Source organism: Plutella xylostella, chromosome 5 (assembly GCF_932276165.1).
Source record: "Plutella xylostella chromosome 5, ilPluXylo3.1, whole genome shotgun sequence".
Classification (NCBI taxonomy): domain Eukaryota; kingdom Metazoa; phylum Arthropoda; class Insecta; order Lepidoptera; family Plutellidae; genus Plutella; species Plutella xylostella.
In genome coordinates, this window is record NC_063985.1 from 8,458,468 (window position 1) to 8,483,864 (window position 25,397).

The following is a 25,397-nucleotide window of genomic DNA, read 5'->3' on the forward strand; positions in this document are numbered from 1 at the left end:
GAATGGAACAGAGCGAAACTGACAGGTTGTTTTTATCTGTGAATATCACAGACTTACATTTGACATTGACAATTTGTAGTTTTTGACACTTGACAGTTCGATTTTTTGTTGACAGCGACGGCCGACGTCAACATTTTTTTTTTGTAAATAATAGAAGAAAATTTAGCAAATTTACGCGAAATTCATGTATATAATAACTTAGGAATATGGATAATATGACTATAAAAGAAATCCAAAGTAGGCTTTTACAGTGGGAAGCTCATGAAAACCCATTGGCGGCATTGACATCGGCTCAGAAAGAAGCAATACTTGACTTAGAAGCTCAGATATCTGGTGGAACGACCGATGATGTTAGTATTAAAATACTATTATTTTATTAATTCCTTTCATATTAAGTATCTGTACACATGGTTAAAAAAATTATAAACATTCCAGGGTGAAACAAAAGCACAAGAAGATAAAGAAACAGACAATTCTGGTGTACCACAAGTAGCAACAACTTTTGACTTTCTAGATTGGTATGAGAGCTTGTGCCAGAGTAGTATTAAAGTAAATGATGCTCCATACGAAGCCTATTATAAACAACTTGAGGATAGAAAGGAGGAATGTGTGGCTTTGATGAATCAAGTAAGTATTAATTAACAATTTGGGTTCTTATAAAAGCAGGAAAACATATTTATTCAACATGGCACTGATAAATTAAAATAATACAAAGTACAATGTATAAGATCAATATAAGTACACAAATTATTAATACACAAACACATAATTGTATGATAGAAACCTATACATAATGTCATGTATGACCACCTTGATACAGTCATACATACTCTAAAGTAGTTTCCATGGCTACATTGCAGATTTCGGCCACAATGGGGGATCTGAACAAGCTGTCAGAAGAGTACAAGTTAGTGTCGGACAAGACTAACGCGCTGCACACCATGAGCGAGCAGCTACTAGCTGACCAAAACAAACTATCTTCTATAGGTAAGAGAATAAGGGTACCAAGTACAAACTGGCCTCACTAGTAGTATTTCCATCTGCAGGCTCATCTGGGAAACCTTAGAACCATATAAATGAGCTGGCAATCCAATGGTGGGAAGGAGGGCCTACAATGCCACACAACATTCATAGTAGTCTCTTAAAAGCGATTGCACATTCTAAAACTAAAAATAAAACTTTGTGCAAATGAAAACATGTAACACCTATCTTGAATGATAAAAATTTTGGCCAAAGAGGCTGCAGAAGAAAACATGCATTAAAATGCACACACAGCTATGAAAGACCAAATTATGTTTCTTACAGGCGATGAAATAAAGCACAACCTGCACTACTTCACTCAAGTGGAACATCTGTCGCAGCGGCTCAACAGCCCCACCATGTCGGTAAACAGCGACAGCTTCTTCAATGTGCTGGCCAAGATCGACGAGTGCTTGGAGTATATGAAGGCTCATGTAAGAGATTTTTTGTTGCGGGAATGGTTTATTCAAAGATCTGTAAATTTTATGGTGTGTGCCCAATTAAAAAACCTTAGGCTTTCTCTGCCTTGTTTCTCAAACCTTGGAATAGCTATCCTATGATCTATTTGATTTCCTCTAAACGTAAATTATTATGTAATAATTCATGGATGCAGTGAATGATGTTAGGCTGTTGTTGATTCAAAAAGGTAAATAATACCTACCTACTAAAACTAAACATTGGTTGCAAACTGTACTTTACATACATACAACATACAATTTGGATAAAATCATATTTTTAATATAATGGAAGTTACTAATTCCATTGCTTTTGAATTCTTAATGTCAGATATCATACCTTTTTGCCACACTGCATGCACCCCACTTCAGGGCATATTTTCTCCATCACCTCTATTACCCTCCAGTTATTCTCCACCACCCCTATTCTGCATTCCAGAGTAACTACAAAGAAGCGCACCCATACCTGGTGAAGTACCGGCACCTGCAGGGCCGCGCCGCCTCGCTCGTGCGCGGCTACGTCACGCACGTGCTCGACCACGCCACCGAACAGGTGCTCGGTGAGTGGGGGCTTACTGTAGCGGCAGTGGGGGTTTACTGTAGCGGCGGCGGGGTATTTCTCCATCATCCCTATCACCCCATATTGCAGAGCAACTATTGCGCACGTGCGTATATAGGTGCAAGTATATGGTACCCTCATCACATCCCCATTGCTGGGGCACGGGTCTCTTTTTTTGGGCCTAGTCAACTACGTATGGCCAGCGCGGATTGGTCGTCCCTAACAAAAGCAAGCTTTTGCTGACAGAGTTGTCGGGTAAGTGGGCAACCCGACTGCCAGATGTTTTCAAGCTGCCCAAAAGCCTCTGACTAGTCAATAATCCATTTTATATTGCTCAAATGGCCGTAATCATGTCATCAGGCTATAATATATTATGTAGACTGACACCTGTGCATTTTCAACCACTTGAAATTTTTATTCATTCTGTATTAGGTACATGGGAAAATTATTTATTCAAGGTTATAATATAAATTAACATTTAACTAATAAGGCCTAACCTAATTGTAAATAAAATAATGAAAACTGAACTAAAAGATAAAATTTTACAAATTCAAAGTATTTGCCTCAAACTTAGTCTAACTAGTCAAAGATGCCGCCTCGTATCGCCCAACAAGCCAGCCGCATTACCGCGCTGTATCGCCAACGAAATGCGCTGAACCAGGAACGACCCAGTATTACATTATGTATTATGCTCTGACTCTAATGTCTTCTTTATCCCTATTTCAGCACCAAAAGATGAAAATTCAACGGACCAAGAGACCATAGACACAGCGTATGCGGTCTACTTCGGGAAGTTCCAAGCGGCCGCGCCCAAACTGCAGAAGGTTATCAGGGAGATAGAGAAGAGGGCCGAACATAATGAGGAGTATGTTTAAATGGTCTTACTATAGTTGCTACCTAAATTTTTGGGCCCTTTTACATAGACATAAGGTTTTGTATTTATTTGTGCAATAAAGTATGAAATAAAGAAATAAGTTAATCAGTCTAGTAGGCTGGACGGTGTCCCAATCTAGTTATCCCGCTTAGAACTCGTCTACTCAAACAGCTATTAGTTCTCCAGTCGATATTTTCCGGCTCACTGCGACTTCAAGTTACTAAACTGGCAAGGCATCCCCTCTGCAAAGGTAGGCGCCGACCAGACGGTATGCTGCCTGGCGGGCAACTGCCACGATTTGTTGCTATCGCATATAGGTTCTTAACTTCAACATCGCGATGTAGGATTTCATACCAATTCCTTGTTATATTATAATATATAAAGCTTTTATTTATACATTTGCTAATACCACACTACCCTCATTCCAGCTACGCATCATTCCTCTCCGACATCCAACGCGAGTACACGGCCCGACGCCACCGCGTGTCCGGCGCGCCCACCGCCGCCGCGCTTGCCGCCGCCGCTCGCAAGCAAGACAGAGACCACTGCACGCTACTGAGGACGTCCTGCTCTCTCTTAGCGCATGCGTGTAGGGATGAGTGCGCTCTGTATGGGCACTTCTTTAGCCAGCCGTCGCAAGCGTTGGAGTAAGTTCATTTGTTTCTCTTTCTTTAGCTATATAGGTTGCCGCCGCCCGCAAGCAGGAAAGAGACCACTGCACGCTGCTGAGGACGTCCTGCTCTCTCCTAGCGCATGCGTGTAGGGACGAGTGCGCGCTGTATGGGCATTTCTTTAGCCAACCGTCACAGGCTCTGGAGTAAGTTACTTTCTATAACTATATGTAGTCTTGGTATGTAGGAGCGAGACCACTGCACGTTACTGAGGACGTCCTGCTCTCTCTTAGCGCACGCTTGTAGGGATGAGTGCGCCTTGTATGGGCATTTCTTTAGTCACCCGTCGCAGGCGTTAGAGTGCGTTCATTTGTTTCTTTTTCTTGCTATACAATAGGTAGTCGCGGGTGGTAAGAAAGAGACCACTGCACGTTACTGAGGACGTCCTGCTCTCTCCTAGCGCACGCTTGTAGAGATGAGTGCGCGCTGTATGGACACTTCTTTAGTCAACCTTTACAGGCGTTGGAGTAAGTTACTTTCTATAACTATATGTAGTCCTGGTATGTAGGAGCGAGACCACTGCACGTTGTTGAGGACGTCCTGCTCTCTCTTAGCGCACGCTTGTAGAGATGAGTGCGATCTGTATGGACACTTCTTTAGTCAACCTTTACAGGCGTTGGAGTAAGTTACTTTCTATAACTATATGTAGTCCTGGGCCCCAAGTCTACTAAACGCATTAGAGTAAAATTGGATGTCGATTGTATGTCGACAGCATGTCGACAGCGAAAAATGACACATTTGGCAGTCTTGTATTTTTTAAGACCATAGTGTCAGCTCGATGGAAGTTGGATGGAAGCCACCATGAAGCCACTCATATTACATTGAACAAAACGCTAGTCCACTGACAAGTGCCACACCGATATCGTCTCTCGGGTGACAATTTGCGTAGTCCACTATTTATTAACGTTTCCGTCAATGGCTTCATTATGGTTTATCTGTCAAAAATCACCTTTGTGAGGCCATTGAGCAGATACACCTAAGCGTCAATTCACACGTACCACAACCACACCACGTCGCAGCGACAAAATGTGGTCAAGCTGTGGTTACGTGTGAATTGTGTGACAGCGGCTTTTTGCAGTTGCGTTGTGGCAGCGACAAAATGTCGATGTAGTTGCGTTGTCGCTGTCATTGCGATGTGGTAACCACGTCGTCGTGTGCATTTAATAGGGAGAGGAGGTGGCCGCGGTGCCGCCGCCGCGTGGCGGCGTTGCCGTTGCGATGTGGTTGCGTTGTGGTTGCGATGTGGTTGCGATGTGGTCGTATTACACAGGTGGTCGATAACAACGACAAAATGTGGCACGTGTGAATTGGATTATTCATTGTCAATACAAAATATACGCCCGACCACACCGCGTGGTTGTGGTGTGGTTGTGGTTGTGGTGTGGTTGTGGTACGTCTGAATTGACCCTAAGATACACGTTTTATTCAGATGTTGTCAACATGAATTGGAATATTCATTTAAATTTGCGGTGGGAAATGCTACTCGTATTATTAGCAGACAGAGTGGATAGAGGTCGTCGGGAGTTGAAGGAACGGCGTCGAAATCGCGCCTTCATGAGGCGGAATGTCGATCCTTTCCTGAGTTTGCCGGACTCGGAGTTTGTGAAGACATTTCGTCTCAGTAAGGATGTGGTGAAGGAGATTGCCACGGATTTAACTACACTGATAGCCAAAGAACGCAGGCTAGATGGTATATCTTTTATGATTAAAGTTTGGAGCCGTCTATAATTTGGCAAAATATAGCTGTACTGGATGGTAGAAGATCTAATACTTATACATATATGTTTCATATACTCATTGCATTGCATTCTTTTAGCCATGTTTTATAACCGACTTCGAAAAAAGGAGGAGGTTCTCAATTCGCCTGTATCTTTTTTTTTTTATCCTCAACTAACAGACAAAACCAAAACAAAACCTCAGAAAAAGGAACCCTGTTGGTCAGAGAACAAAACGATAAATTGTTAAAATGTACTCTGTGTTGTTAAAGTTGACATAAGAACACGTCAATTATTGAATTTAAAAAAACATCGAATAAGATAAAACACTAAATACTTTTAAATAAATAGTGTGGAAAATCTTCAAATTAAGCCCAAGTCGAACGATCCGTGTATGGTGGCTTTACAAATTTGACAAAACCGGCAACACTGATAATATTCCAAGATGACGTCACGATCACCCAGAAGTCATTCTGTGTCACAGGGGTATAATCGTGACAGTTCTGACATTGCGAAAAAGAGACGCTTAGCTACATTAAGCGTAAGAAAGAAACGTTAAGCTGTAAATGTTTTTTGTCCTTTTTGCTGAGGCGCCTGTTTACGTCAGTTCTCTGTGCCAAACAATGAAACAAATGAAAAATCTGTGCCAAACAAAGGCTGACAGTTACAACAAAATTTTCTAAATGCTATTTATTTTTGATTTGCTAGTGATTTGTGGGTGTTTATTAAGTTTATTAGACTATTATCATCACTTAACGAGTGTGTGACATGGGTGGGTGGATTTTGTTCGGTTGTATAGAGCATATTGAACGAAAACACGATGGAATGATGGATGAGATATATTTTCACATGTAAGTAGATACTATCAAGTTTAGCAAGCTTACATTCATCATAGTACTATCTATTGGCTCGATTTAAATATAAAACGATACTAATTTTAATACTGTAAGGTCTTTTAGTATCAGTTTTAAGTAAAAATTACGAGGTACCATATCATAACAAATCACATGGTGTTGCAAGTTATTGAAAATTCATTTTACCCACAAATATTATAGTATGCAAAGAAAACACTAGAAATTGTAACGGACTCGGGTTGGGTTTACAAATGGGGCGCACGAATTCGGTTTTTGTGAAGATTGTATTTTGTAGAAGTCATTCTCCTCTTTCAAATGACTTGCCTCTCATTGTGAGGAAACGTTCGTTTCGTTTTTTTCTTCTATGTGTGATTTCTTCTGTATAATATAAAGTTTATTGTATTGATACGAAATACGTGTTTCCTTTAAAAAAAACCCCATCACATATTTGGCCCACGATTATAATGCTCATGCTCATCCATTTATCTCTGCTTCATAGGTTTCCGACAGAAAAAAAAATATCAAGAAAATGGATAGACATTACCGGTCGCACAAATTGGGAACCAAAGAAACATACAAAAATTGTGTTCGGCATATTTTAAAGAGGATTGTTTCGATTGGACGAAGACAATGAATCATACAATCAACTCAGTTTGTGTATATTAAACAATTATATTGAAATCAAATAAGTATGAGTAAAGTTTTTTTTCTTATATCGTCGGTTGACAGGAAAAACTCACTAAGGGCGGATTCGGCCAACGTCGAGTAACTTTTTACTCACGAGTATACTACCAGTTACTCGGGAGTAAGCAGATTTTGCATTCTACCAAACCTGAAACCAAGATAAGTAGCTTATCCCAAGAATAAAATGTTATACCGCCAAAATTGACCGTGTAACGAGCTTATCCGAGAGTAATTTTGTAATGGCGGCAGCACATCAGCTGATTAGAAAACCGTCATAATGACATATAAACACATCTGTCAAAACATAAACAAAAGTACGTTAAAAGGCAAAGTCTCAGAATAACAACAGCGAATAAAATATTAAAACATAAACAATTTCATACTTTTATAATCCATTCAAACTAAGTTGGTATGTCATTTCTATTGCATGCTTTGAAACGCAGCTATTTTTATTTTAGTTGCATTACAGTTTCGTTCCTCGTTCATTCAATTTAATCATGGTATAACTTGGTAGAATGCAAATGTACTTATCCTAGATATTTACTCGCGTATAATTTTAATTCCGGTATAGTTATTCTCGTGTAACGTGATGTTTGGACGAATTCACCCTTAGGCAGATTTTTCAATATTCAGATAAATGTTATCTGGGTAATACAAACATTGAGAAACATTGAGACGCAACAGCATCAAAATTATTTCCCAGCAAAACTTTTATCTGGCTATTGAAAAATTAGCCTTTAGTGTCTTTTTCCTATCAACCGACGATATACTCAAGTTTTGTTTTTGTTATTATGATAAGTTAAATTTCCCCATATTTAGGTTTAATTTTTTTGTCGGCAACATCTATGGTTTGAGTGAGAAAGAGAATAGTGCACACGGCGATTGCCAGTCTAGAGGTAGTATGTCTATGTTCTGTGTTAATAGCATTTATATTTTATCGAGACTGGCCGTGAGACGTAGGGACTACCGTTTTTGGGCCAATGACAATGGAGTTGCAATGGAGTCTCTATTGGATATCTTCATTGATATTTTTTGTAACCAATAGCAGACTTGGGGCCCTGGTATGTAGGAGCGAGACCACTGCACGTTACTGAGGACGTCCTGCTCTCTCCTAGCGCACGCTTGTAGAGATGAGTGCGCGCTGTATGGACACTTCTTTAGTCAACCTTTACAGGCGTTGGAGTAAGTTACTTTCTATAACTATATGTAGTCCTGGTATGTAGGAGCGAGACCACTGCACGTTGTTGAGGACGTCCTGCTCTCTCTTAGCGCACGCTTGTAGAGATGAGTGCGCTCTGTATGGACACTTCTTTAGCCAACCTTTACAGGCGTTAGAGTGAGTTCATATGTTTATATTTCTGGATATAGGTGTGTGTAGGTAAGTAAGTTAATTTGTTTCTCTTTCTATAGCTATATAGGTAGTCGCGGTGGGTAAGAGCGAGACTACTGCATGGAGTTAGTTACTTTCTATAACTATAGCTGTGGTGGGTAAGAGCGAGACCACTGCACGTTGTTGAGGACGCCCTGCTCTCTCTTAGCGCACGCTTGTAGGGATGAGTGCGCTCTGTATGGACACTTCTTTAGCTGCTTACATAGATAATCGGGTTCCATGTATCTACCTGTACCGGTAGCCTTATTATGCGAAAGCGCTCAACGGAGCATTTCCCGGATTTTTTAATCTCTCAGTGAGCGCTTTTGCATAATCAGGTTGCTGGTACAGGTAGATACGGGGCACCCACTTCTCTATGTAAGCACCCTTAGAGTAAGTTACTTTCTATAGCTATAGGCAAGATACTGTACATTACTGAGTGTGTCCAGCTGGACACCTGCAATAAGTAAATAGCATGCAAACGGTCATTTTTTCTCTGTCCATAAAACTCACCTGTCTACCTATGATACAGAAATTAATCAATATATTCTTCCATCCTTTCCAGCGAGTACCTGCAAACTCTCTGCAACTCTCTCTACGAAACCCTGCGGCCTCACATCATACACATCAACCATCTGGAGACCTTAGTGGAGCTGTGTGTCATACTGCGAGTGGAGGTCATCGATGAGCAAGCGAATAACGACCGTGAGTACAGGGGGATAGAGTCTAGAATGTAAGCATTACACATAAACCAGCTTGAGAAGTTAGTAGATAGTGGAGCAAGCAACGACCGTACTCAAGTACGCCAGCCTCCTTATCTTTTAGAGACCCTGGTAGCCGTCTGCTGGGCATGAGCGTCACAACTCCCTGTAGTTATTTTTACCTCATCCAACCTCTACCTGATAATTTGTAAATTCGGAAAGGAATCAACCTGTAGAGCCCGCGAGCAAAGGGGCTTCCCACGCTACTGTATATTCGTGACTGTACACACCTTTCGAACAACACAATGTATAGGTATTCAGCGTATAGATAGATTTTACTTATATTACATAATTACATCTTTATAAAATTTTTGTTTGTTAAATACATCATTCTTATGCAGGGGCGTATTTACCCTAGGGCTAAAAGGGCTACAGCCCGGGGCGGCAGGCGGCGAGGGGCGGCCTAGGGGCGGCCGGTAGGCCGCCCTTGAAGGGCTTTAGGTTCGAGGATTAAAAAAGTATAGAACAATATTTTAGGGCGTAAGCCTAAAACATACCTGAGCTATCTTTATTCATGTTGATTTCATGCCTTAAGAAACATTATTTAAAGTATGAAAGCCGGCCTTCGTTCTTTTCTGAACCGGTGGATTAGTCAAATTTTTTTCCGCCTCGTTATTTTTTGAAGGAAAAATAAAAAAGAAAAAAAATTGCCTCACTCAGTCGCCCTGCACAAGTTTATATCTAAATGTTCTAAAATGTACTCGTCTATCCGTCGTCTATCTATGTAAATCTATCACCACAATGTTCTTATACAATATGTAGGTTGGTAGGTACTCTTCACTTTTTCTTCTTTCGTGTCAGTGAACATACGAATTTTTAAATTTGTCCAGACCAAAAAGAAGCAACTTTGATAGCATTCTGGTTGGCCTGGAGTACCTAAGTCTTCCCAAGTGCTGGTCGAAGGGCACAGGGGACAGGAGAGTAAAATAGTAAATGCTCCATAGTCTGGGGGGCGGTACCACAGTCGCATAGGTTGGTACCAACGGTATAGCCCCACTTGCAGAGATTGTCCTTGCAGCAGCCTACGTCTGCTCGCAACCGATTTAGAGTCTTCCAAATGTGCCAGGGAAGACTGATACCGTGAGCAAGTTTTTCCTCAAGAGGTAGGAAAGGATCCTAGGGCTGCTTTTCGTCCCAGAGCCTTGCTTTTTGTGGGTTTTCATCCGTTAAGGACACCTCACTATTTTGAAACGCTTTGCGGCTTTAAGGCGGGAATGTTCGGCAGTATGTGAGTAAAGTGGATGTCTGGAGTCGCATTCCTGTTTGGCTTTCTCAACAGAACATGCCACTTTTCGCCGTATGCTATCCCAGCCAGAGAGTAGACTTTGTAGAGCGGTGTCGGTTTGAGGCAACCCATTACTATACGGTGTCGTTAAAAGCAAAATCTACTTCTCGCCGAAGGTCGTCAGTCCAGCGGACAGGAGGGCGTCCAACGCTGCGTTTGCCTGTTCATGGTTTCCACTCGAGAACTCGTCTACCCCAACGGTTATCGGTTCTTCCGCAGATATGACCAGCCCACTTCCACATCAGCTTGCATATTTTGACATCTATGTCGGTAACTTTAGTCCTCAGACGGGCCTCATTTCTGATACGATCTCCAATGCACGCTGAGCCACTTTAAATCGGTGGACCAATCCTACCGTCAGTGTCCACGTCTCTGCACCATACGTCATCACTGGCAAGACGCTCTGGTTGAAGACCTTTGTCTTCAGGCTCTGAGGAATGGGAATTCAAATTCGGCTGAGAAGCAGAGTGTTAGGCTACTTATGCGTAGAACTTGCGGAGAGGTGCCCCAGCTGGTAGACGTGAGCCGTTGCAGAAGGTTGTTTCGGGAGTGGGTTTTGTACGTGAGAGATCTTTCCAGGGTCACTCTGAGGTATTTTGGTGACGAGCAGTGCTGGATTTTTTAAGTATGAAAGCCGGCCTTTGTTCTTTTCTGAACCAGTGGAATAGTCTATTTTTTTCCGCCTCTGTATTTTTTTAAAGGAAATCTGAAGAAAAAAAAATCCTCACTCAGTCGTGCTGCACAATTTTATTTATTAACGTTCTAAAATGTACTCGTCTATCCAGAAAAAACATTTTTTTTCGGAAGATATCATTCTGTGCAAATAGATCACCATAATGTTCTTATAAGTACATGTACTATTTAGGTCGGTAGGTACTCTACACTGACTGCTCTTTTTGTTTTCTTTCATTCCTTGATGGGGCGGAAAACTACAGGAGCCCAGGGCGCGCAACCTTTAAATACGCCCCTGTTCTTATGTTGTTGTTAATTACATCATTCTTACGATTCCAGCGGCAGTCTCAATGCTGGGCCTCTCCGCTCGCGCCCTGCTCCAGGACGCGCAAGAGCGGCTCGTGTTCCGCGCGCACGTGCAGCTGAGACAGGACGTGCTGGCGTACCGGCCCGCGCCGCCCGACCTCGCCTACCCGCGCCAGCTGCTCACCATGGAGGCGAGTACACGCGACTGTGCACCTTGTTGCAGTGCAGTAAGGTGCAGCTGCGGCAGGACGTGCTCGCGTACCGGCCCGCGCCGCCCGACCTCGCCTACCCGCGCCAGCTGCTCACCATGGAGGCGAGTACACGCGACTGTGCACCTTGTTGCAGTGCAGTAAGGTGCAGCTGCGGCAGGACGTGCTCGCGTACCGGCCCGCGCCGCCCGACCTCGCCTACCCGCGCCAGCTGCTCACCATGGAGGCGAGTACACGCGACTGTGCACCTTGTTGCAGTGCAGTAAGGTGCAGCTGCGGCAGGACGTGCTCGCGTACCGGCCCGCGCCGCCCGACCTCGCCTACCCGCGCCAGCTGCTCACCATGGAGGTACAGTGGAGGTTAGGTTAGGTTCACGAAAGATGACCAGATATGGAGGTTAAGAATTGGTCAACTTATGTGAACTGAACTGTACTGATAGGTAGTTAGTGCAGTCTTGCCTATCTGCACTAATAGCTCATCATGAAGGCATCTACTGTGAAGAACTTATGTTGAGATCTGACAGATCTCTTCAGTACAACATTACCTGGCACTTGTAATTTACTTTCTTCTTAACGCACGTTCCCTAAGAAAGAAGATATTATAGGTTTTAAACTAATATATGCTATTCTATTGTTCCACAGAACATAGCCCAATCCATCCAAGAGCAGAGCCTCAAGCGGAGCGACTCGCGCAACTCCATGATATCCGACGTGTCGGCGACCTCGCAGGAAGTAGCCAACATCAACGTGGAAGCACAGAGGAGACCCCAGGTCTCCCCCGCAGACCTCCACGGCATGTGGTACCCAACAGTTAGGCGAACCCTAGCAGCCCTATCTAGACTCTACCGGTGCCTGGAAAAACGAGTCTTCCAAGGCCTAGCCCAAGAAGCCATTTCGCTATGCGTGCAAAGCGTAGACTCAGCTGCTAAACAAATATCCGCCAACCAAACATGTATTGATGGACAGCTGTTCGAGATAAAACATCTGTTGATTTTACGGGAGCAAATAGCACCGTTTCAGGTGGACTTTATAGTGAAAGAAATGACGTTGGACTTCAGTAACATGAAGAATGCGGCGTATGGCTTGATGCAGAAACCTCGGCAGATATTTTCGCTGAACAGTACTAATGCGTTGTTGGAGTTCCTTCTAGAAGGAACGCCTATGGTGAGGGAACATCTTCTGGACTCCAGGAAAGAGGTTGACAGGCAGTTGAAGGGCAGCTGTGAGCGATTCATTAAGGATTCTACAGAGATTCTTGTAGGACCCATGATTGCATTTATGGAAAAGGTACGATAAAATTAAGTTACATAATACAGTCAAACTATAAAGTCCTGACATCAAAGAGTGCGATTTTGCTAAGACTTTTTATGATCATCAGTTATTTACTTACTTTTACATACATTTTAAAAATAAAATACCGATTGATTATGGATTTTAACGGATTTAATAAATATAACAGATCGATTAAATACGATCTTAAACAATTAGTTAGGATCCACTTCCGTTTTCACGACTTTATAGTTGGACTGTATACAGGGTGTTGCAAAAAGGGTATACTAAGCCGAAACCAATTTTGCAACACCCTGTATATTTCCTATACTTTCCTCATCAAACTATTACTTCTTCTTCTTGTCGTGTCGATGGCAAATGTCACACTTCCGCGGCCCAGTGGACCATGCCCACTATTACTGCCCATGAGCTATAATTATTATAGCTTACGAATTTTATTCCTTACCACTAACATCACGGTTTGAGTTTATACTTTCCTTCTCCAGGCTAATTCATTCCAACCCCTGGAGCATCTGAAGCACCAGCCGTGGGCGTCGCCGGAACAAATAGCCGCCGCCGTGACGGAGGCGCAACGACGAATCAGGACGCACCTCGCGCCGCTGCAGCGCTCCATGCAGCTCTACCTGACCAATAAGGAGACAGAGTTCATACTGTTCCGGCCAATCAGAGTGAGTATGAAAATTATATGGATCATTTAAAAAAATGTTTAAGCGTGCACCAAAGATGCCTCCACTTCTTCTTTCGTGTCAGTGAACATGCGAATTTTTAAATCTATCCAGACCAAAAAGAAGCAACTTTGATAGCATTCTGGTTGACCTGGAGTAAGTCGTCGATGCCTCCACTTGTATCGATAGTGCGGGGCTCCTTGGGCATTCAGCTACTGGCAAATAATGTGGCTGGCTAGTCCTTCACAATTTGGTATGTCGTTGTTGTAGTTTATACAGCTAGAGAGTCTGTACCAAAAAAATTTTGTTGCCCAAGCTTTTACTAACTACTTTAGTACTAACGAGAGAATAGCATAAATACCCATAGAACAACGCGGACTCGGGTGTAAAATACCGATCAGTTACGTCACCTTGTGCAACCGTAACAAAAAAAAACTAGTAGGTTATGAAATTATTATTTACTAACAAACCGCGCTCTCCCGATATTGATTTCTTTTCAAATTAGATCATATCATACATTTCAGAACAACGTGGTCGGTTACTTCATGCAAGTCGGTCAGCTGTTGACCAACGCGGGGTACACCGACGAGGACTGTCTGATAGTGGCGTGTCCGACGCCGGAGCAGGTGTCTGTGTTCATATCCTCGGCGAGTCTCATCAGTCACTCGGAGCCCGTGTTACCGTACGGACAGAAAAGGAAGACGAGCACGGTGCAGAAGCCTAGTATCCCCAGTGTGCAAGAGAGAGAGGAGAAACAATCGGAACAGTCGTCCGTCTCTACGGTTTAGATGGTTAGCCTACTGCAAATTGGGGTCTTTTTAGTATCACTGTGTATTTATTTATATGTAAACAATTTATTACTGTATATATTGAAGTTAGGTCTTAAATGAAACTTGGATAGTATTAAAAACAGAACGGTTTATTTACATTAACTTGCTTAAGATGCTATGAATAAATACAATGTGTATTTGTACCAAATACAGTGTTTTATTACAATAAAACTGCAGAATTGGGCGAGCAAGTGTTTAATAGTTTCTTATTTGATTTAAATAATGTTTCTAAAATATTCTAAATTAGTTTAACTGCTTAAGCACGGAGCCAGTACATGGCAGATCGGATTCTGGTGTACTCGGGCAGGCCTTCGCAGGGTCCGACGGCAGCCACGGCCGGGCACTTGTCATAGAGGTACTTGTAGCAGACATCGCGGACATTCTGTACTGAGACAGCGTTGATGCGGGCGTCAAGCTCGTGGATGGGAATGCGTCTGTTGTAGCACAGCATCTGGCGGCCGATGTCCTCGCACACGGGCGTGGTGCCGTCCAGCTGCAGCAGCATGTTGGTCTTCAGCAGGTTCTTTGCCCTCTCCACCTCACCCTCAGTGACGGAAATGCAGAGCTTCATCCACTCCTTCTGTACATTGTAAAGCATGTCGTCGATCTGCAGGGGCTCGGCCACAAAGTAGATACCCCACAGACCAGTGTCCTTGTAGCAGGTGTTGAATGACTGGAAGCTGTGGCACAGGCCAGCCTCGGAGGCAGCACGGGCGAGGTAGGAGGCATTGTTGGCACCACCTCCCTGGGAGCGGTCCCAAGCACCAATGAGTGTGTTGGCAACCATTAGGGGAATGTTATCAGCGTCGGTCCATCCAGCTCCTTCAACAGCGATGGCAATGTGAGCCAGGGGCATGGAGTCATCACGCACACGGATCTCCGACCCAGTGAAGCGGCAAGGTGTAACACCAGGGGCATCAGTGATGGTGTTCTTTAATCCACTGAAGTGCTTTGAAGCCAAGTCAACCAACTTCTGGTGTTCAACACCACCAGCACCGGAGAGCACAATGCGGGCGGGCTGGTAGTGGGTCTTGATGTACTGCTGGAGGTCAGCCTTGGAGATCTTCTTGATGTTCTTGGTGGGTCCCAGGATGGTCTGGCCGAGGGGCGTGCCCTGGAAGGCGGTGGCGTGCAGGTGGTCGAACACCACCTCCTGCAGGTTGCTCTCCACGTCCTGCATTTCGCGCAGGATCACGCCTCGTTCGCGTTCGATTTCGGGTTCGGCGAGGGAAGAGTTTTGGATGATGTCAGCAAGAATTTCAACGGCGACGTTGACGTCGTTGGCGAGGCATTTAGCGTAGAACACGGTCTGCTCCCGGGAGGTGTACGCATTGAGGTGTGCGCCCATGTTTTCAACGAGAAGTTCCAAGTCAGTCTGTGACCGCTTGCTGGTGCCTTTGAAGGCCATATGCTCGAGGAAATGCGCCACACCATTGTTCTTGGAGTTTTCGTACCGCGATCCCGCGTCGATCCATAGTCCTACGGTAGCGGTAGGGGAGCCAGAGTCTTCAGAGGCAACTCTAATGCCATTGTCAAGCACTGTGACTTGTGTCGGAGGAACATTCACGAGGGCCTGTTTATAACCGACAGCTGTAGCCAAGGGTCGTACCTGATTTCCGGGTTTTGAGAGCACTCTCAATGCAGACGCTACTTTCAGCATTTTCTTGCTTTATTCCTACTCTTCTTTCCTAATAATTTTACTCGCCGTTTTACGTAATAAAATGAGCAAGAAGAATGCTTTTTCACGACCTGTCAAAAATTACAAGAATGTTGCCAGCCATTATGTCAGTGTTCACAGATTACCTACCTGTTTTTGTCTATGCTTTATGTGTCATAATTTTTTCATAGGACAACTCTAGAAAAGTGCAAAAAAAAACTGTCTATTCAAGGAAATTGACTATCAAAATCACACGTAATTTTGTGTGAATATTACGAAAGGAAAGGAAAAGTGATAATGTTTAGTGAGACTTATTTAATATTAAACCTTGTTAAAGACACCTGGGAAAGGGTCTATCGGTAGATATATAAGTGTACACACAAAATGCTTTTAGGCTTTACTTTATCTGTGATCTAGTATTTTCTACTTTCAAAATGAAAAACAGCAATACCCCTTCAAATAAGCTTGCTCTGCTTAACCATATCAAATACGAGCACCTGGTAGCTGGTATATCAGGTGGCGTGACGTCTACCTTGATACTACACCCTTTGGATCTCATCAAAATCAGATTTGCAGGTAAGATAGCACGTTTTTGTTATGAGTATGACATAAGGTCCAGTATTGTATTGAATTTTATTCTTGGGAAACAATGAAATGGAACTAATTAGCCTAGCTGATGAACCCTGTAATTTCTTTCTGAAGCAATTGAATACCCTACTCTATTGTACTGTTTCAAAAGATATTATTTGAATAGGTAGCTAAACAGCTCAGTCCCACATTATTTGTCTTCAATGACATGTGAATTTATAAATCAAACAATATATTGAATCATAGGTAAGCAACAGCTTTGTTTTGGTTAGTGGGTCATCAGGGGGGCGGATTTGTATAAACATAAGCATATATATGTGCATTGTTATTCAGTTATGATATTGCTAATCTGTCCAGTTGTTATACCTTGCTACAGCTTGGTTCCCTTTAACAAGGAATACCTATAACTACCTTCCCAAAGATAAACTGAAAGGATTTCTACAGAATGATGTTATTCTAGTTCTATGTTCTTCTGCAACATAACTATAGTATTATATGACTTATTTAACTACTTGTATTGTATATGCCACCAAAGTTGAAGACCCAAGTATCCAAGATATTTTTTTTACTATTTTGTCCATAAAATTTCTCAAACTGAACAGCTGTAGTATTAATTTTTGCAAAAATTGTTTTCTATTTAATAGCTAATAATTGTAGTCAACCCATATAACTATCTGCAAAAGGTCTAAAATGTTCTACAATCCACATTTTGCTAACCATTTTCTATCATTATTTGGCAGTGAATGATGGCCGGACCACCACTGTTCCTCGTTATGATGGGCTTGGAAGTGCCTTTGCTACAATAGTAAGAAAAGAAGGTGTCAAGGGATTGTACCGAGGAGTTACCCCAAATGTATGGGGCTCTGGTTCAGCATGGGGTTTCTATTTTCTATTGTAAGTATACCACATTTTTGTCAATCATACTGCTAGTGTGAGCCTACCATATAGATCAATTTAAAGCCTGTCCACATATTCAGTACAAACACTAATAGGTGCTCACATAAGCAAGACCTAATGAACAAGTGTCTAAAAGTCACATTAGTGAAGTGTTTTTTTCCAATGGAAAGGATTTCAAGAGTTCTGGGAATTATGATCACTTCTTGAATACTTATTAGAGAGTAAATAAAGTCCATTGGATAAGCCCGATCACGCAGCTTCTACCATATAATCACTTCATTCAATACCTAAAACAATACCTCACTGTAAAATTCTAGCTACAACGCAATAAAGACATGGATCCAAGGCGGCAATGCACGGACACCGCTCGGGCCTGGCCTGCACATGCTGGCTGCAGCTGAAGCTGGAGTCCTCTCTCTGGTGATGACCAACCCCATCTGGGTGGTGAAGACGCGGCTCTGCCTGCAGTACAGTGACGAACACCTGGTGGACAACCGCCGGTACAAGGGCATGGTGGATGGACTCACAAAGATCTACAAGACTGAGGGCATCCGTGGCCTGTACAGGGTAAGTTGTTTGTTTGTTGGGTGTGTGGCTTTTGTGTTGTGTTGAAACAAGGGTGCAGGTAAACATCAATGGGATGGGATCTCTTGCATGCCAGAAATGATGAGTATCGATTGTTTCTAGTGGTTCATTGTTGGTCTAGTTGGTGATGAAATGTGTATTTAAGAGGCAATTCATTACATAAGTTAGTGATATTGCAATAGATCGTTAATAGAAGTTATAAATATTGATTATACTAATTAACTTATTATTGTTGATTGTGTTACTTTTGGCGTTAGTATAGTTTGTAATTAGATTTTTTATTATTTCTCTTCAAAAACTCGTAATTTACATGTTCACAGACATGCATTCACCTATTAGTGTTTATTTTATCTATTAGACAATCTTTATCTATAAGCTGTATCGTAATAATATTCCAAGTTACTTAATTAACTTTTCTCAGTAAAGTAATTAACAGTTCATAATTTCTGGTTCACTGTGGCAAAATAGTGAAAAGATAAAGAGGTTAAAGGTCACTCAGATAACGATGGACTTTGTTCCAAATTATGCAAAAGCAACGACCTGACGGAGTTAATAACAACTCCTGATTGCATTATGGTTTTAAAATTTCAGGATAAAAGATAAAGTCAGCCATTGAAAGACTATCTAACTCATTCTACCAGACGTTATTACTTAGTATTTTTCTTCCAAGTTTTGAAAGATTGAGATTAGGTTTCTATTGGCTATACATATCATCAGTGTATTATTATTGGCTGTATATTAAATTTTATTTTAAATATCCTAACATTTATAAAAGAATATAGGTACTTAGGAATTAGTTTACGTAACACAGAGATTGGGTCGATGGCACACGTGGGTCGCTACGCAACATATCGCGTGACTCAACTACGCCAGGTATAATATTATGTATAATAATATTTATCAAACTATCAACGATTTTGTTTTATGCCTTTTTAACTTTATCTGTTCAAGATATACGTTCGAGTTAGGTATCTCATTATGTATATCCGTATCTGGATTGGGTAGAAATCTGATGATGTTAATGAGATATCTAAACGAAATATGACTTATATTTGATTATTTACATAATTAAGCTCATTTATAATTGAAGAGTTGTATTTATATATTTTTTACTGTATTGTAAGAACTCATTATAATATTATTTTCATTCATTAATTGGTTAGTTTGAATACAAACCTACCTGCCGAGATACTTATAAAAACATCAACCGCGGGTAAAACTTAATTAGGTATGCCTCAGAGATAAGTTTTGATCAAACACAAACAAACACAGCCCGTTAATAGTTCACTACAGGTCATGGACCTTCTCTAAGACTGCAGGGTTATGGCAATAATCCCCTCGCTTGGCAATCCGGGTTGAAGATATCACACAAAATTCTAGGCCAGAGAGCATAACATATTTGACAAAACGTAATCTGGCCTGGACATCGAGCATCGAATCCAGTCCGCTCGACGGCTCCTGTTCTTTTGAACACGAGCGGTTCGGAGTTTTTTACATTTTTCATCATCTCAGCCATTGGACGTCCACCGCCGAACATAGGCCTCTCCTAATGTTGTCCACCTTGTCCGATCACAGGCCCGCATCCAGCGCTTCCCAGCGCACTTGACTAGATCACATTTGCCACCTTATATCCCTGAATTCCTACATTGTAATTCGCACTTTTTATGCCGAAGCGAAGCTCCAGTCCAGTCATCAATGTTTCTCACCTCATTTATTATTCCACTTTCAGGGTTTCGTCCCGGGCATGTTCGGCGTGTCTCACGGCGCGCTGCAGTTCATGACCTACGAGGAGATGAAGAACAGATACAACCAGTACCGGAACCTGCCCATCGACATCAAGCTGGTGAGTACACATCTTCATAACCCTTAACCAGGCGTGGCTATATTATTTGTATTATTCCGTGGTAAACATATTCTCATAACCTTATTAAGGGTTAAAGTACCATTTAGAATTAAGCGCCACTGATGCGGCAACTTCCCGCACACGGCCAGTGGCTGACGCTGCACGCTAGAATTTCATAAATTTACCTAGAAAATGCTATCACTACGACTTTGACGTTCTAAGACTTTGTGCGACACAAAGTCACATTTTACATTGCTATAGATTAATGTATATTTCTTTTCCATGTGAATTTCCATTGCAACTCGATACGATGGTTTTTGCGATTTACAGAAATACATTTTGTTTATGTTACAAGAGTTACATTACGTGTGTATTATAAAGACTGATTGGCAGCGCTAAAGGCTAATAGATCTACTTTGAGTCGCAAATGAGCCTCATTGTAATTTAAACAAAAGCCTTTCTCTATTCATACTACACATATAGGTATTCATATCCATAACCGTCCGACACAAATTCAACAACTCAATAACTCTTCAATTTCCAGACGACAATTCCATCTTTATTAACTCAGCAACAACTCCTCAATTTCCAGACGACAATGGAATACCTGACCTTCGCGGCGATTTCCAAACTGATCGCCGCTGGCGCTACCTACCCGTACCAGGTGGTGCGAGCTCGCTTGCAGGACCAACACCGCAGCTACGACGGCGCCTGGCACTGTGTGCAAGAGACCTGGAGGTATGAGAGAATCCGAGGGTTCTATAAGGGCCTCACGCCGTACCTACTACATGTAACGCCAAATATCTGTCTGGTTATGCTCATTTGGGAGAAGTTCACCAATAACGATTGAGTGCTTACGTTATCTGATGGGAATTCGTACACCGCTATTTTTGAAGTCTACTGTATTATTTTTTTGTTTGTTTGGTACGTTTAACGTTTTCGCATTGTATTTATTACAGGGATGTCGATTCGATTCGTGTATGAGGTCGATTGTTTGTTTTGAAATTAAAAGACAAAATATTTTCAATGTTTTCTCAGTGAAAATAATGCCGAAAATACATTTAGAATGTTTGATATAAGTATGCTTGTTTTGAACTACGAAGCAGATCTGACTGCCGAAATCGAAATTGTTTTTAATTATTATATTTTTATTTATGTACATTTTAAGGAATCTTTTGTTTGACTACGATTCACTAACAATTAGAAGAATTTTATAAATAAGGTAAGTAGTTTAGCTTATAAGTTTCAGGCTACTTAATTTATTTGTATAGATTTTAACTGATAATGCATTTTACAAGGCGGTGTTTAAATTTCATTGTTTTTGTCATACTTATATTGTCCTTTCTTACATGTGTCATGTAACATATTAGCTTTCATTTCTAGAAAGCTATAACAATGTATTTAATTTGTATTTTTAAATTAATTTACTGTTTAAGTTTAACTTTCTGTATTCAATCAGTATCGTTTTCGGCGTGAGCCATTGAGCTAAGACATTAGTGACTGTAAATATAATTTTTTTTTGCAATGACCAATATCACACGTTTTTGGCAATCACATGTAGATGTTAGTGAGTGCTTGGCAACTTACCAAAATGTAGTTTGTAGCAAATAATACAATGTAACGCGTTATGTACTTTTTGTCATGTATTGTTTAAGTAAGCTTAAGTTATAAGTCGCAGCCAATTTTATTGTATACTTAATCAACCCAAAAATGTAATACCTGTCTCACGACATATGTGGTGTTTCAACACATGTTTTTTAATGTTATTTTCTGTAAAAATAGTAGACGTACTCTTTCCCATCAGATCGTATATTTTTTTAACTGGCAACACTCACAAGTGTCTGAACACACACAGTGTTGCCATTTTTAGCACAATGTAGTTAATATTTTATTGTGATAATAGGTACTTAGAATATTCTCTCACAAGTAAATGAAGCTTAATTCCTATTTTTAAATAAACCAGAAAGACAAGAAAGAGACAAAGTTACATGTGTGGTGAGACGACGTTAGGTTCTTATTGTAACATTTTCATCACTTTAAACCTCTTAAACTTATTCATAACTGCCTATATTTGTTCATATTTGGTCCGCTAAATTAAATATCTCCTATTATAATCATTATCAAATTATATTTATTTAGATTAAATCGTCACGGTTAGTTCATACTATTGTAATGAAAGCTCAATATATGACTCGTTTATTCTCTGCGTCCAAGTTAAAACGTATCAATATACTTAACAATAGATTTCAACTCTTAGTACAATTTCGGAAAACCTATTTATTCATTAATTAATTAAGTTATAAATGCCTAAGGATTTTTAATCTTAAATAAGTGAATATTGTTTTTAATAGTCCAATACTTACTAACCCTGATAAACTATTTGACACCTAAATGATGTGATAGTAATACTCTGCAGAATCGGTTAGTTATTATCTTCTTAGTAAATGTATTTTCTTTCGTTTGTGGCTGGCCACTTTTAATCGTTGTAAGAAGACTATTATATTTTTATATAATTGCTATAGATCCGCAATATATTGTAGTCCTCTCGCCTCGTCAATTTGTATAATCAATAAATTATTGCAAATTGAAGATGGTTTTCATTCTTCTTTTATTTATGCTTAATAATACTGTTGTAGGTCATTAACCTTACCTGAATTTAATCCTAGTCATTAGATACATACCTATATACATTATATTTTTTATAATATTTAATTGAAAAATGGTCATAAATAAACATGGCTATTGATTCAGATGATAAATATTGGCTTATGACGCAGATTTACAAATTCAAACCATAACAGTCTGCACTGCATTATACATTTAAGAGCATTTACTTATCAGACACCGAAACAGTACTTATGAATTAATGATTATATTATATAATTTATGATTATATGAAAATCTGCTTTACCTGTTTAGCACTGACCGGGACGGCATGGAGAAGGTTTATAATTTAAATTGCTCACGGACATTCAAACGAATCAATATATAAATTTTATTGCTATGCCATACCTTAGCGGTTTGTAAGCAGCCAATTTTCGCTGACTGACGGCAAAATCCCTTGCTTTACCGTCCCGGGCTAAGTAGACCTATATACGATGTTGCAAAATCCGTTAATAAGCCGAATGGGACTGAATCAAGGGAGTCATTCTGAACAACTTTTGTTCCACGACTTTTGAAAATTGAGAAAATTCGTTTTACGAATGAACGCCTGAGTCAATTCTCCTTCGGCTCTCATTCAACTTTTGCAACAAACAAATCAACCAATACGTCTTAATAAGTGATATCATAAATCAATACAAGTACCTACTAAAAGTGCCTATAATCTACACTTTCAGACATGAAGGCTGGCGGGGCTTCTACAAGGGTCTCAAACCGAACGTGGTCCGCGTGGTGCCCGCTACAATGATCACATTCTTGACCTACGAGAATGTGTCGCATTACATGCTGAACAGAAACAAAGAGATTAAACTCCCCTCCTAAGAGGGAGTAGGGACGGTTATGTTATTAGAGGCCACGCTAACTTTGCAACGGGTAAAATATTAAGGAATAGGTCTGGTGATAAGCCAATAACGTCAATGAGTCTGTTTTTCAATCTCAGATACTAAATTGAGAGATATTGAACGGTTCATCAACAGTCGATTGTACCGCGATTAAGTGACTTGGCGGGACAATCGACTGTTGATGAACCAGACTTTAGATACATTGCAAAGTTAGCGTTGTCGATGTGTTAAAATTAGGAAGACATCAGCCTCCCCTTTATCCAAGCGGGGTTTACGCTATCAATAAAATTCTAAGTCAACTTCTGCACTTTTAAATGCTAGTGTAAGCTCCGCTAACAAAGGCAGTTTTTTTTGTTTCGTTTAACAGTAATTAGGTACGCCATAGGCAATTTGCCGTAGGATATACGTCGTGAAAATAGCGTAAGTAACTGAGATGGTGAGATTATTCAATTTGTGGTCACAAAGTATTTTTGGCATAGACCTACAAATAGGTAAAAATGTCGTCCACTATATTATATTGTTGACATAACACCGTGAGCTATGCTATGAGAATGAGAGGGTTTTGACAGCTTATAAAAATAGTTTCAATTTCATCCGATAGATGGCCTCTAACGAGAATTTGGAATTTTCCGAAACTCCCAAGGATTCTTGTGTTAGCTCAAAATCTAATTATTAAATAAAAGTGAAGATGCAGCATTTGGTATTTTATGAATGAGTCGCCAGATAAATCTTTCTTTCATTAAGATTTCGAGACATCCGTTCGAGGAGCCGAAGATGAGATCCAAAGATGGCGTTGAATAGAATTATGAATGGCGCTGAATTGAAAGAATAGCTCTATTCACAAAGCAAATACATCTTTGTGGCTCTATTTAACTTACTAGGTAAGGGAGATATCATTATGATAAAGGTAGTTATGAATTTACTTATTTAGTGTTATTTCCTAATTTCTGTTTGTTTGTGTTATTTTACCTCATAGATTGCAATTTGCAATTTTTACATAGATTTAATTAAGAACTACTTCCTTGTAGGTAGTTGAAAATGCATTTTTTATTTTAATTATTTTAATATCCTTCAACTAAGTTTAGAAGGAAATTGGGACTTTCATCACTTTTAAAAGAAAGCTAACGTTTTAGATATAATTAGGAATAAATAAGCAAATAAATTTTGAATAATTTAACCGCAGGTAGGTAAGTATACTCCCATTATTTGTACCTCCACTTATTAATATTGTTTTGATGCAAATAACATTGTTCCTACTTTACCCAATAAGTAGTAATATAGTTTAATTTTCTAGAATTAATTTAAGTAGTCTTATTTATGCGCGTTGTTATTGTTTCAGTTTATCACAATAAAGGCAATTTAAAGATATTTTCAAATGTTTTCGATTACTTTCGTTAGTTGGAGGTGGCGTTGTGACTTACCTAAATACATAATGTAATAGGTGAGTAGCTAAAGCTACTAAACTTACACATACCTACATAGTTACCTTAATATACGTAAATAGGTACAGTCGAGTCGGGGGCAAATAAATCTGACCCCTCAGAGTGACAATGTTACCAGAACTTACCTTTTTATGTGTTTAAGTTTAGTAGCTATGTAGTCGAGCGGTGGTAGCTCAGTCGGGGAGCGGTGGTAGCTCAGTCGGGTAAGCGCCCGCTTCTCAAGCAAGAGATGCCGGTTCGAATCCCGGCGCTGACATGTACCAATGAGTTCTTTTAACATCGTGAGTAAACCTGCATATCTAGATTAAGCACATCTAGATATGTGAACCCACCAACCCGCATTGGACCTGCGTGGTGGGAAATGGTCCAAGCTTAGGAAGGCATAGTTTAGACCTTGGAGATATGCACAAAGGTTCCACTCGAGAGAGCCAGGTGCAGGTACTTACACCCCCACAGAGAATAGAATAGAATATAATAGCTATGTAGTCATAATACTCATCATCTACAACTAGTAGAAGTATTGGAAAATAACTAGGTTACCTATTGCATAGGTATTAAGGTAAGTAGGTAGGTGAGATAATTATCTATAGACTCTAGTGGGATTAATTTGATTGATACTTGTTGTTAAACACTTTGTTACATTGTATGGTTTCGAAGGACTTTA

The 25,397-nt window shown here is 40.6% G+C and overlaps 3 protein-coding genes across 3 annotated transcripts; 2 read left to right on the forward strand and 1 right to left on the reverse strand.

Annotated features, from left to right (window-relative positions):
• The first annotated feature begins 102 nt into the window (after positions 1 to 102).
• On the forward strand, positions 103 to 14,366 carry LOC105385496 (conserved oligomeric Golgi complex subunit 3). Its single transcript, XM_048633039.1, has 12 exons — positions 103 to 350; positions 436 to 627; positions 861 to 987; positions 1,306 to 1,454; positions 1,915 to 2,035; positions 2,761 to 2,899; positions 3,337 to 3,555; positions 8,767 to 8,906; positions 11,259 to 11,416; positions 12,076 to 12,720; positions 13,209 to 13,391; positions 13,913 to 14,366. The coding sequence occupies exons 1-12, from the start codon at positions 207 to 209 to the stop codon at positions 14,174 to 14,176; spliced, it is 2,481 nt and encodes an 826-aa protein (XP_048488996.1). The 5' UTR covers positions 103 to 206; the 3' UTR covers positions 14,177 to 14,366.
• Positions 14,290 to 15,987, reverse strand: LOC105385478 (mitochondrial-processing peptidase subunit beta). The gene has a single exon (XM_011555864.3). The coding sequence runs from the start codon at positions 15,876 to 15,878 to the stop codon at positions 14,475 to 14,477; it is 1,404 nt and encodes a 467-aa protein (XP_011554166.1). The 5' UTR covers positions 15,879 to 15,987; the 3' UTR covers positions 14,290 to 14,474.
• A 102-nt stretch (positions 15,988 to 16,089) lies between these two features.
• On the forward strand, positions 16,090 to 24,659 carry LOC105385479 (mitochondrial folate transporter/carrier). The gene is made up of 6 exons (XM_011555865.3): positions 16,090 to 16,451; positions 17,204 to 17,357; positions 17,678 to 17,927; positions 19,675 to 19,788; positions 20,381 to 20,526; positions 23,127 to 24,659. The coding sequence occupies exons 1-6, from the start codon at positions 16,310 to 16,312 to the stop codon at positions 23,269 to 23,271; spliced, it is 951 nt and encodes a 316-aa protein (XP_011554167.1). The 5' UTR covers positions 16,090 to 16,309; the 3' UTR covers positions 23,272 to 24,659.
• The last annotated feature ends 738 nt before the right edge of the window (positions 24,660 to 25,397 follow it).